The sequence below is a fragment of the Haemaphysalis longicornis genome, unplaced genomic scaffold, assembly GCF_048455015.1.
Source record: "Haemaphysalis longicornis isolate Haplotype H1 unplaced genomic scaffold, Haemaphysalis longicornis Haplotype H1 scaffold_6, whole genome shotgun sequence".
NCBI classification, from domain to species: Eukaryota; Metazoa; Arthropoda; class Arachnida; order Ixodida; family Ixodidae; genus Haemaphysalis; species Haemaphysalis longicornis.
In genome coordinates, this window is record NW_027526407.1 from 31,780,072 (window position 1) to 31,792,888 (window position 12,817).

The 12,817-nt window shown below is 47.3% G+C and overlaps 1 protein-coding gene across 3 annotated transcripts; it reads left to right on the top strand.

The window, feature by feature from the left end:
* Positions 1 to 1,443: 1,443 nt before the first annotated feature.
* LOC144142438 (uncharacterized) lies at positions 1,444 to 10,687 on the top strand. Of its 3 annotated transcripts, XM_077673946.1 has the most exons (6): positions 1,444 to 1,680; positions 3,386 to 3,547; positions 5,914 to 6,066; positions 7,302 to 7,418; positions 9,876 to 9,910; positions 10,134 to 10,687. In XM_077673946.1, exons 1-4 carry the CDS (start codon positions 1,674 to 1,676, stop codon positions 7,412 to 7,414), a joined length of 435 nt encoding a protein of 144 aa, XP_077530072.1. In that variant the 5' UTR covers positions 1,444 to 1,673; the 3' UTR covers positions 7,415 to 7,418; positions 9,876 to 9,910; positions 10,134 to 10,687. The 3 variants fall into 3 exon arrangements, with proteins under 3 accessions (XP_077530072.1, XP_077530071.1, XP_077530073.1); XM_077673945.1 differs by lacking the exon at positions 9,876 to 9,910; XM_077673947.1 differs by lacking the exons at positions 3,386 to 3,547; positions 9,876 to 9,910.
* Positions 10,688 to 12,817: the final 2,130 nt, after the last annotated feature.

Consider the following 12,817-nt stretch of genomic DNA (forward strand, 5'->3'; position numbering starts at 1 on the left):
TCATTGCTATATAAGTATGTTGGCAATGTATCTCGAGTCATCATGGTCAAATCTGAACAAAATAAGATAGGATGATAAACGAAGACGCACCTCGCAAAACTGCTTTAGTTGCTTCTTGATTTAACCTGCATGTTATGTACTACCTAATGCAGGTGCATGAATTCAAAGTGTAAGCAAAACAAAATTCAGCGCTGCCTTGGTACTGAGGTTACCGTCGAACGTCATTTGTAGGTTAAAAGGCAAGGTACTCTGGCACCCTGACTGTACCCTGTAAAAAAAAAAAAACTGATCAAACCCTCGCCGAAAAAAAAAAAAAAAAGCTTTTTGAGGATTCGAACCACGGCTTCAAAACGAAAGTCCGACACCCAACCCCTCGACCACACAAGGAGACAGGGAGGCACAGAGAATTCGGTGTACCAAACGAGGCTGCCCACAAATAGTGTCGGATGTGTTTTGTTTTGGTCGTGTTTGAGAGACTTGAGCAGTGGTAACGCTTGTTTCTTGCGCACCGATCTTGGAGCCGAGGACGATAATGCTAGTGCTACGAGCGATGTAACCACAGGTCCCTCAATTGAGTCAAGAAAAGCTATCGCACATCCCCGGTCAGCGCAAGCCACGGGAGCTACGAATGGAAGGGAATGCGCCGCTAGAATTCTGGCGTTGATAACGCTTGCTCGTCACGCACCGATCTTGCAGACAAGCCACATTATGCTTATACTGGATGCGATGTAGCCAGAGCTCCCTTATTTAAATCGCAGATCCCCGATCTCCCCGTTGAAAGCCGAACAAGCCACAAATGGATAAGCGCTTGCGAACACAAATAGCTGGCAATTTGTCTCAAGGCAACCGATTACCGCAAGTTAAAAATAAATCGATTGTTTTCTGCTGAAAGGAATGCCCCCAAACCACGCGAAGACGGACGCTGTCGCCCGCTTTCCGATGCTCTCTCGCGCTGCGTCGACGCCGATATCTGGCGAGCGTAGACATCGGCGTCGCTCGGGCGTCAGCTCGCGTAGCCGTGCATTTCTGGCGACGACGTCGACGCGAGAAAACGCCGAAAGTGCTCTGCATGTGGTTGGGCCTTAAAGCAGCCCCGACCACTGCAAAAAGAAAAGAGAATCAGCGCACATACTATGTAGCCGAGCACAGTGCAGAAACACGGTGCAGAAAATGATGTGTGTGCTGAAGTTGGAAGCTGCTATCACTGGTTAATACAGTGCTAATTTTTATCAAGAGGTTTGTAACCCGCTAATAAATTATGTTCATTATTACAACCAAAATGATTGAGTTTTCATGTATCGCTTCATCGGCTTCATCTTCTGGCATCAACCAACGCCGCCTATATAGGCCGACTGAAGCCGTAGCCAGCCGTAGCCGCAGCCCTCACTGTTGCAACACACATGGCAACGCACATTACGCCGTGTTTCTTTTCTCATGCTTTTCTTGCGCTGGTCGATCGTTGTCGTATGCACGTAGTGTGACCGTGTAACAAAGCGTAACCGTGTAACGTTTTCGTTCAGTATGTTTTGGAAGGTAGAAGAGAAGTCGTTGGGCCTACGGACGAGCGTAGTTTTTTTGTGGTGGACGTCGACGACTACGAGCGTGGCGTGGGAAGTGTTTTGGCTCGGCGACAGCGAGACGCGGGAAGATTATTCGACGGCACCATCGTTCACATGACCGGTAAGTGTTCTTACCCTTAAATTGTGCATAACAGTGTCTGAGCGCTTTTTAGCAGTTTTACATCTGTACATCTGCCACTACCGCAGAAAGTAAGGAATGAATATCGGCATGCCGGCTGTGCCGTCGGAAGGCGCGGAGATCCGCTTCACAGTATATGGCGCCGACGCCGAAGAAAATGGCTCGTATTACCACCTTGCACATTTTCGACGTAACACGCTCTATTCAGGACTGTGCTGGCTACCAGTTAGTCGGGTTAGGAATTCATCTGCATTGTTCGTGTCGGCGTCGAGTAGTCGCCAAGCCACATTCTCACGTACAGTCGGCAAAAGGCTTTAACGCGCGAGCGGCGTGCTCCGGAGTGCGCGGGAGACACGTAGTGATAACGCCTGGTTTAAGATAGGTAGAATGTGTGCATGCGAGGCCCGTATCAGCGCGATGGCTGTGTCCCTCCTCGCTGCACCCGTCGCCTTGGCTTCCACACCTTCTTTTACCGTAATAAGCGCTGTGTGCCTGCGCTGCCGGGCCGGAAAACAAAACTGGAGATTACCCGCCTTAACGCTCGTTGTGCGAGTTTTTCGTCTGCGTTAGCCTTGGCGCACAGCTGTTCATTGCGTTATCGTTCCGCCAATAGCTGCATGAGTCCCTTGAGCGCCACTGTCCGGTTTCAGGGCTCGGCTTTGCATGTCACTGCTGACGGGCTCACGCCACAATACTCAGTGCACTGTGCAAGCGATCACGGCCCGATATCTAGTTACCAGTTATCGTGTGTAGTAGGTGTTTTTTACTAAGTTGTATTGCGCATATTTGCATTCCTTCCCACCTGCAATGTTCCCATGTATGTGTCACTTCAAGTGACTTTTTTTGCACATTCTCTTCTTTTTCTCTTTATTTGCTGTTCCATTCTTTCAAAGTTCATTCAAAGTTTGATGTTCCCTTACCTGTCGCTACACTCACTCTTTGTTACCCCCCTTACACAATGCCCTGCAACAAGGGCCTGTAAGGTATTTTTAAATAATAATAATAATACTATAAAACACCGGCAGCGATGCGTTTTCTGCTATTGTCGTTCGTTGTCTCGCATACAGGAAAACACTCCTGTCTAAATTGTGTAGGGCGCCGCAAAAAAAGCGTTGCGCGTAGTTAAACGCAGCCAACGCTCTACTACCAATCGCTCATTTCCGCTATTGTTTCCCGGCCCGGCAGTGCAGGCAGCGCTTCTCACGACGAAAGAAGGTACGGAATTGAAGGCGACGGGCACAGCGACAAGGGAAAGAACCGTCGCGCTGATGCGGGTCGCGCATGCTCGCATTCTACCGGTGTCAAACCAGGCGTTCTCACTAAGTGTCTCGCGCGCAGTCTAGAGCACGCCGCTCGCGCGTTATAGACAAGCCTTTTGCCGACTGTACGAGCTTCGAAATCGTGGTTTTTCTGTGAAGGCCGTCTTGCCAGCAGCCACTGCAGTAATGTTATTTGTAAATGCTCTTATCGAACATGACGCACATAAATGCCAAGGCGCTAGAATAGCCACCGCTTTCAGGTATGTTTATTAGGGGAAGTCAATATTTGCATGAAAGTTGACCTCATAACTATCATTAAACACGTGTAAAATGACACTGAAGTGTGCTTGTTGCTCTAAATAGGTGTCATTATGGTGGACGAGGCTCGGAACAAGTATGGCATGTTATCTCTTGACCTCTCATTGCAGGCAGACAGAAAAACTGCGAAGGTAGAGAAAAGATCAGTGAAGGTCGACATCATTCTTCGAGCTGCCGCAAGGGACCAAGACCCTGTAGCAGTTTTAAGGAAGAGGGTCGTGCAGTTGGAGGCCAAGATGCGGGGGCTGCGATCACTCAACATGGAGTGGCCGGCAAGTTCTTTTCACCAGTGCGTAAACAATGCTCCATCTGTGTGCATGGCTTCTTATCACTATTATGAGCTAAGCAACGTACCAGATACTGCAGTTGCTATCATGCTTAGTTGGCTGTAATGTCAACTGTTGCAGGAAGGTTTCACTTCCTCAAACATGTGGCATTACCATCTAAGGAGCCTACAGCCTGATTGAACAGGTTCCTTTCTTTGGGTGGGTGAAAACAAAACTGCCCTGCAGCACGACCTTGTCACGTGGCTTCTATACGAAGATTTTGAGCTATTGGTTTATCTAGTTGCTAGCCATGGCCTTTTTGCAGGCACTGCATAAATTACTGCCCGTTGAAAGTGCTTTACTCGCTGTAAAGGATTTTGACAATGAGATTGTTTGGAAGAGAAGGCCTAGTAAAAAAAAATTCATAAAACTGCAATTCCAGTGAAAGTGCAGGAACACGGCAATGCTGTTTTATGTTTTGTAGCAGACTTGCTAACAATGTGACTATGAGTGGGCAACACAACTTACTGCTCTATATTTTTCATACAGCCCCAACCCTAAAAGTGACTTGTTAGTCTCATAAAAGGACAATCTGCACCTATGTAGAATGACTTGTTTGCAATTTTGTGCGTGCTGAGAATGGTATTGACCAAACTTTAAATTCCTTTAAAAGCGGAGCAATTTATTAAAGACTGTGGCTAGCGTTCCGTCCAGACGGAACGATATACAAGTGCGGAACGGGGCGCTGCGGGTTATGCTTCCGTCCAGACGGAATACGTCTGAGCGCTTAGCGTTCGCCGGCGTGAAATTTGTACAGTTCCGTCTAGATGAAAGGAAAACTGGCTGATTAGACGACGTGCTCCGTCTTCAGATTTGGTGTAGGCGTTGTGCTTCGGATAATGGCAGTATTGTACCGGGTTCGATTCCCCCCGGACATGCTTGTTTTTCTTGTTTTTTTTTTTTTTTTTTCCCCTTTGCGTGGTTGAGCCAGCGTTTTGCAACAGTTAACTTCTTGCCCACTTTGCAATTGACGCGGGGAGAGCAGTCGGTCTTGATTTCGCACTCAACCGGCTGCTCCGCTACCGCTTAATAGAGCCAAGGCCGACGTGTCCATCGCCAGAGTTCTGATCACCTCTAGTTCGTAATGGTGATTCGTAACGGTGACTCTAGCTAGTCAATGAGCAGAAGTGGTTTGACCGGTAGGGTAAAAATCTACAAAACTCAAGAAAGGCGATCGGACGGAGCATTTTCTGCCCGCGAAAATGCGCCGCGCACGCCCCAGGCGCGCTGACGCTGCAGCGGAACCACTGGTACGCTGCGACCGGCGCGGCCAGTGGCAGGAACATGGCGGCGGCTTCGGCCGCGAAGTGGTGTAGGGAAACTATGGTGTCGGGAGCACGAGCGACCGCTCAAAATGCCACTCAAGACATGCACGAAGTTGCTTGAGCGGTAAAGGAGCTTATAATTTTGGGCGAGAACGGTACTACGAAACATCATCCGCACAGCTAGTGAAAGCGCCCATGCAGTATCTGCCGGGGTGGTGGCCTAAAATCTCTGGCGGTCTATGCTGGCGGAGCCAGCCGGCTGAGTCGAGCGCTTCGAAACTGCCGCCATGAGGCGCGTGCCTCCCCAATGGCGCAAGTCGCAGGCTCCTCCCACTGCCGCGCGCGACGCGCGTCATTTTCTGAGTGAGGCAGCTAGAAGACGCGGGCGTCAAAAAAAAAAACCCCGCTTCACAACAAGCAGCGAGGGCAGTCGTTCTTGATATTTACCCAGCTGAATGAACCGCTTCCGCTCATTGACTAGCCAGAAGAACCGTTAATTAGTAATCACCATTACGAACTAGAGGCGATCGGAACTCTGGCGATGGACACGTCGGCCTTGGCTCTATTGAGCGGTAGCGGAGCAGCCGGTTGAGTGCGAAATCAAGACCGACTGCTCTCACCGCGTCAATTGTAAAGTGGGCAAGAAGTTAGCTGTTGCATAACGCTGGTGCAACCACGCAAAAAAAAAAAAAGAAAAACCAAGCATGTCCGGGGGGAATCGAACCCGGTACAATACTGCCATTATCCAAGAAGCAACCCCTACATTACGTCTGAAGGTGGAGCAGGGCGTCTAATCAGCCGGTTTTGCTTTCGTCCGGACGGAACTGTACAAATTTCACGCCGGCTCCGTCGGGACGGAACGCTAAGCTCTCAGTTGTATTCCGTCTGGAGGGAAGGATAACCCGCAGCGCCCTGTTCCGTCTGGACGGAACTTTAGCACTTGTATATCGTTCCGTCTGGATGGAACGCTAGCCACAGCCTTTATTAAAACTGATTGCCTGTACTGCGTATTGTTTTAAGAGTGCAACACTTTTTCATGTGACTCAGGCACCTCTCCAGGGAGTGAAAAGAGTGGACATGGCCTGCAGCTCCCTGCCAGCATGAGCCCTGCAGAACCACCAGCACCCGACACCAGCTGCGCCAGCACGAGCCTGGCGGCACTACCAGCACGAGCCCTCTATGGCGCTGGCTGTGAAGAAAGTAGGTGTTTAACGCTTTCTTTCTGTTAGTCCCAGAACTTGGCTTGTTTTTGCTACTGTAGAAAGTAATCGTTTTGTAAAACATGGGGTATGTTCGCCAAACAGGGTCACGTAAGACAACTCCAAAGCGGCGGACTGCTGTGCAGCTACAACAAGCATAGTGTGCCCAGTACCAACAGCAGTGCTCATCAAATTTCTATGCTTATGTGTATTTTGTACTTTTATTGTTTCTCGCACCATTCGTACTGCTGTAAAATGAATATGCATTGCATTTATGCGCAAATAGCTCATTTGGAAAGCTTGCAAGCCGTACCTAATTTGTGTTTGCTTTTGCCGGCCTCAGCCAATCGCACAGCTGGGCACATAGGATATCTAGGTTCTGTTGCGGGAAATGAGCTAGTGGGTTGCATGGCCATTCCCTTTTTCCTTACTTATATAGCTTATTTGGGGATGAAAGTGGTGTCACTATGATTTTAACGTGGCAATCTTTCGAATGAACCAAACTTGTGATGTGTCTGCATGGCCCCTTTAGCTGAAAGTTTTACAAGCTGGCATATACTTTTGGAGAGAAGTTTTATTAGTGTAATGTTATGCTCTGCAGTAATATAAATGAGAAAAGCACCACTTTTTTAGCACGGGGAGCATTCGTTTTACTGCGAAACAGTCTGTGTTTCAAACCCCCCCTCCCCCTTCGGGTTTTATTCCAGTGAAGCCATTTTCTGCTCTTGTCGTTTTTGCTAAGCACACACATATAAGCGGTTGCTGGTTTACGCGTGCACATGTGGGGACCAGAGGAAGGAGGGTAGGTCGTGCATGCAAAACTATAGGTTTCACACCCTCTTACATGTGGAGCCTTACACATGGATGTCGAACAGCCAAATGCGACCTGTCTGGTGTCTTCACTGGTCGAGCAAATTGGGTTGTGTGCTACGCACACAGTAAGGGAAACAGACAGCCCCATGTTTGTTTGCTAGAATAAAGCTCGAGTCTGTCCAAGTTTAATTCAGTAAAACGACTGGTAAGTATGCTGCCTTGCAAATTATGAACAAACGTGGTTTGTTTCGTGCACTTCGTCGACTGCGCCCGGCTTCGCAGCTCATCTATGTGGAGCCATTGTGTTTCGTTCTATGAAATGGCAGAGGTTAAAAACACAGTTTTGGCAGTCTAATTTGCAGTCTTTTTACGTTGTTTGCCATTGTCTTGCATTACATGTATTGTTTTGTTCTATTGATGCAGATCCCTTCTGGCACTACCTGCAGATGAAGGGCTGCGAACCAGGGGACATGAGCAAGCGACACATGCTGCTAGTGAGATATCTAGCACGAGGGTCCGTGGATCTGCACCAATAAGAAGGTACATGTTTACTAATTTAGTTGCTGGAAACCTAGGCCAGTGTCTCTACTGTTTTAAAGGGACCCTGCAGCACTTGCCATCGACTACTCGGAATGTAGTTTGGGGTAAAGTCTATTGTCCTAGAAATCGCCCTTCCAAGAATTATGAAAAGCCCTTTACTGTCACCGAAACTATGCACGATTAGAAATCGCGCATAGTTGTTCTCTCTCAACTCGACTGCGGACAACGCAACGAAAGCTGTGTGCTCTCTCCTGGAGAGGGGGGCGGCTTGCAGCGTTCTCTTCGGCGTCCTTGGATATATCATAGGCTGGGGAGTATTCTCTGCAACGTGGGGGAGGGGGGGAGTCAATTCTGGTTTGGTGCCACAAAAAAGCAGGCATGGCTGCCTGCTTGCAAGCGCGCGCTCAGGCTGGTAGAGCGTTTTTGAAGCAATAAGCAATTGTTGCCTAGTGGTCTCGTTGAAAGGAGAGTATTGAGTTTTTCACTCAAACTCCGTGCGCACTCAGCAAAAGAAATACCAAACTGCGCGTGCATGTTTAGGCATAGAAGAGATTGGTACACAGCGCCGATGACGGCGAATCCTCACAAGAAATGTGAGAAATGAGTCGCAAAGTTGACCAGCGACAGCCAATTGAACAGCCATGGCCGCAATGACGTCATTTAGGCCATGCCAAGAGCGAAGAGTGCGCGGTTGGTTTTTCCCCGTCTTTCGCGATTTGTGTGCTCACCGCTTCACATGGACTGGTAATATTTGGCTCAGGTATTCCTGGCAGTGTAATCTAAACATTGTGCAGATTTACTGGCACCGTTTAAAGAGTGTTCCAGGGTCCTTTTAATCCAAAATGGTCAGTTACTGAAACAGAGGCATTTTTGATTGTCTGCATTGATAGTTTGTTTGTCTAAATTGACACGGCAACTACGCACCTCGACTGAGAAGACTGCAGTTCACGCTGCGCGCAAATTTTGCATTAGGGAGTATCGGCACTTTTTCTTTTTAATGTGTTTAATTTGCTGAACTTTTATCGTTGCTTAACTTTACTTAGAGATTTATGAGCTGGCTTATATATAACTCTTTGGGGAAAGTTTTATGAGTATGATGTCACACTGTAGTAATTTAACTCTCGTTAGCACTGGAAAATTGACCGATTTTTAGGGGTCCAAGAAAAAAATTTTTTCTGCAAAATCATTGGTAAGAACTAATTAAGATAAAAAAAATTACCACGCGTGGTGCCCGTGCCATGCGGTGAAGTCCAACCTGCGTTTCAACATGGGCAATTTTGGGTGGTTCCCTGGAAGAAATCTGGCGATTTGACATTATCAGAGGCACCAATGTGTCCCCGTGTGACGTAAAAACATTTTGTCAGTGACTGACTGCATTTACAGCCAGCACAGTATTCGGGACAAGCACGCGATGCGGAAAAACATGCATGGAGTTGAAAACGTAACTCCGTGGTTGATGCTTGTTGACGTTCACTGTCAGTTATCGCTAAAAACAAACTTGCGGTTTATCATCACCTTCTGACTCGCTATTGTAGCCTTGCTTACAGAAATGCGGTGCAATGCGCTAAAATCGTGCCCCGCAAACTTTGCCCAAGTAGCTGTTGTGCGATAATAAAGATCAGCACTATGAGCCTCATGCATTGCAGCGCACCTAACATTTTTGAAATGAAACAGTACAAAAGGTATTGGAGACTCCATCCGAATAGACATTTCAATTAAGGAGCAGCACTAGACCTCTGGAGATACCCTTGTATGGAAACGAAACTGGCAGGCGGACAGCTGGGGGTGTGTAAAGCCGGTTTGAAGTGCTCTTTTCGTCGGAACTGATATCTGGTGACTGGGCGTTATCTTTTGACTTGCATCGGAAGTTCTTATTGCAGAAAACGTTTTAGGGTGGGGGGGAAATCAGGAGTGGCATGCTTTTTTTTTGTGAGGATGTTTAGCGGATGCTCAAGGCACTATGGCAGGTAAGCTTGAAGTTGAGTAACTGCAGAGTAACACTAAATATGAATTTTGCGATGCAGAAACAAAACCGAAACTGTTGTTAACTGTTTGAATGGTCCTGTGGTAAGTAGAACTACAACACAACTAAGAACAATGTGCGCAAAGGCAATAAGACTGCCTAAAATCGTGAAGTAACTTTGCAAACGGGCACTGCTTGATATTTTCAACCGATTTCAGGGGTTATTACTGTGTGACTGCAAACCTGACGTTTAAAAATTATCATCTGATTCACCCTTCATGCCCTGATAATAAAAAACCAAACGCTGATGCAGAGTACCTACGGTTGGCATGCATTGTTCTTTAGTAGCAGTGACGCGCAAAGACCACTCCCCTTTCTGCACCCATGTGATGCAAATGCATGTCAAAAATCACGTTTTTGTTGAAAAATGAAAACAAAACTGATTTTGAAAGGACATTTTCTGAGCTAAGTCCTAATGGCTTGACTTGTTCCAGAATTGCCAGGAACGCTGTGGAAAGGGGCTTGCAAGGTATCGTTTAAATTGAACGTTTTTGAATAGGCACAGTAATGTGAAAAGCACTTTATCAGCAATAGAGAGCACTTCTTATTATATCAGCATGCAGAAGCATGTTTAGCTTTTATAAAATGGCGCAGTTTAAGGACACAGTATTAGCAGTATGATTTTCAGTCTTTTTGTGCTGCCTGTCATTGTCTTGCATCAATGTTCGTTTTTTTTTTCCCCATCGATGCAGGTTCCTTCTGGCATTACCTCCAAGTGAAGGTCTGCGAGCAAGCTGAAATGCACAAGCGCCGCAAGCTTCTGGCTAGATATCTCGCGCAGAATTTCGCTGATCTGCACCGATAGGAGGTACATGGGCTTATTTGCCAATTTGGCTGGTGTGAACACCAGAGCCAGTGTCTCTACCGTTTTAATACTAAACAGTCATTGTGAGAAATGGCGGCATTTTTAATGGTGGATGTAATTTGCAATGTCGTTTTTGTGCTTCATGAGGTGTGCATTGATAGTTTTTTTGTGGCTTTCTGCAGCTGTACAATTCATTAGTGGCAGCCTGTAGCTATTGGTGGCTTTTCCCTGGGAATGTAGTGTATTTACTATAAGGTTTTTGCAGCTTCAGACAACTTTGCAGCGTTAGAATTGTGCGGATCATCCATAATGTGTGTAGTTAGGGACGGTGCACTTTCAGCCTTCGGCAAGCCAATTCTAATGGTACTTGTACTTGTTTTTTCGAGCCTGGAGCTGTGTGTGCATGAAGGAAACTAAAATAAAATTTTTGTATTCTCTTCAGTTTGCCTGTGCATGGGCTCGTGGCATATTTGGGCTGTCTTAACTGTTCACTTACAGTGGACAGCCCAAATACAGTGCTAGGCTGGATTCAAAAATACTGATATTTGCTGCAACAGAATTGTTATGAATGCATTGTGCGACAGGTCAGGACTGCAAGACGCCAGGAATACATAACACAGCATCAGGACTTCGACAAGACAGGCATGATTCTCGCAGTAGAGCATCAGAACTGTGACATACTACAGGATTACTACAGGACTACGACATACTACAAGATCACTACAGGATTACTACAGGGCTACGACATACTACAGGATCACTACAGGTTTACTACAGGACTATGACATACTACAGGATCACTACAGGACTACAACACACGATAAAACAACAAAATTGCTACAGGAATACTACACACGACAAATGTCAGAATGACGACACAACACGACGACTGTACGACAAGACTACGACGGTACGACTGTACGACACGCAAAAATACGACAAACGACGTACTACAGAAATTTTTCTGTTGTCATTTTCGACTGGGAATTGTTCGTATTTTTTTAACGACATTTCAAGGCCAGGGCGGTCCCACACCAAGTACGTGTAGTGAAGTGCGTGAAGTGCATTTGCATGAACTGCAGACGACCTTAGGGGCCGCCGTAGTGCCTTTCTTGTAGCAGTTCCCGATACCCACGACATCTGTAGCCCCAAGCGATTTCGCGTCTTGACGGTCAACACCGCCAGGTGGCACACGTAGGGCTGTACAGCGTCGGCTGTTACAGCGCGAGTTTGCCTTTTTTCTTTCTTGGGCTACTTAACCCCAGAAATTTTGGTCTGTCTGTATATATGTATGTCTGTCTGTCACTTGATTCAGCCAGCCAGCCAAAGCAACACAGATGCTGCGCAATAGTCTTACATACTCACAACCAAATCTAAACGTCTAAATCCGGTGTTAATGTTCGTACTTGTCAACATTGTTGAACAAGAACAAGACATTACGCAAACATAATGCAGAAAATCAATACATGAGTGATATTTGCGGTGTTCCTTTATTGAAAAATTTACGGATGCCTGCTTTTTTCGATAGCTAATGTATATATAAATCTTTATTAAGAAAGGGGTGGCCAGTGGCCTAAGAAGGTGATAGCAAATAAAATACTACATCAACTGCAAAAACTCTCGCCTGCTGTTTCCCGCGCTACCTGGCGCAATTAAAAAAAATCAAATGGCAACAGCACGAAAGGTTCCACTAGATAGTTTTCGCGTTCCGCTTGGAACGCTCGTGGAGTAGGGCAACGTGGTTCTATAAACGTTGCAGTCGGCTGCCTCGATTCACACGCGTCTCCGCCGTACGGAAGCTCTGGTATCCAGAGACCCGACTTGGAGCAGTGGAACGCGGTAAATTTAAATTGACTTGAGCAAACCTCTAGCGTGTTATCTTGGGAAGAACAAGACGGGAGGGGAACAGCATGAGAGGTGAACGGGAAAGAGAAGGGATTCATTTACTTTCCAGGGGCGCCAGTCGACTATCGTCTAGCGTCGACATTTGCAACGACAGGAGCAGATACGCGGCCAATTTTTCTGACCACTCCACATTTACTTCATCCTTCGTGGAAGCCGAGCCCGATGGTCGAGGGTTGTTAGGGGACCGCACTCGTTCGCTTGTCAACGAGGCCGCTCGTTGGCACCACGCTCCGGTGTCGTACGGCTCAGTTGACGGGGACCAGAGTGCCTTCATTCACGACAATCGCTCTCACCAGTGTCATGACATTTTTTTCGGTCGCCACCATACCGGTAGGTTGGTACAGGAATCTGCGGGCATCGAAGCTGTCGACGTGCATGGTACTCCATTCCTTGGCATCATCGGTGATCTCTGGCAGCCACCCCCGCGGATTAAGATACCGGCTGCAGACGAAGCAAATGATTCGACGCACCGCCTAAACCTCGTTGCAAGCATCGATTACGGTATCTCGTCTGAACACGGAACAATAGCCTCTTTTCGATCCAACAGGATTACCAAGGGCAATGCCCCGCAGAAGCCGTCATCGCAACTTGCCTGCTTCTCTCTTCTCGTTGTTTGATGGACTCGCCGCAGTGAACGCCACAGCTGCACCAGGGGCGTTGTTTGTC

What these genes read in the sequence shown, in the direction of transcription:
- LOC144142438 (XM_077673946.1), top strand. An exon ending in CACTCAACATGGAGTGGCCG is followed by an intron (nt 3,548 to 5,913) that starts GCAAGTTCTTTT and finishes CATGTGACTCAG; the next exon opens with GCACCTCTCCAGGGAGTGAA. An exon ending in TGGCGCTGGCTGTGAAGAAA is followed by an intron (nt 6,067 to 7,301) that starts GTAGGTGTTTAA and finishes CTATTGATGCAG; the next exon opens with ATCCCTTCTGGCACTACCTG.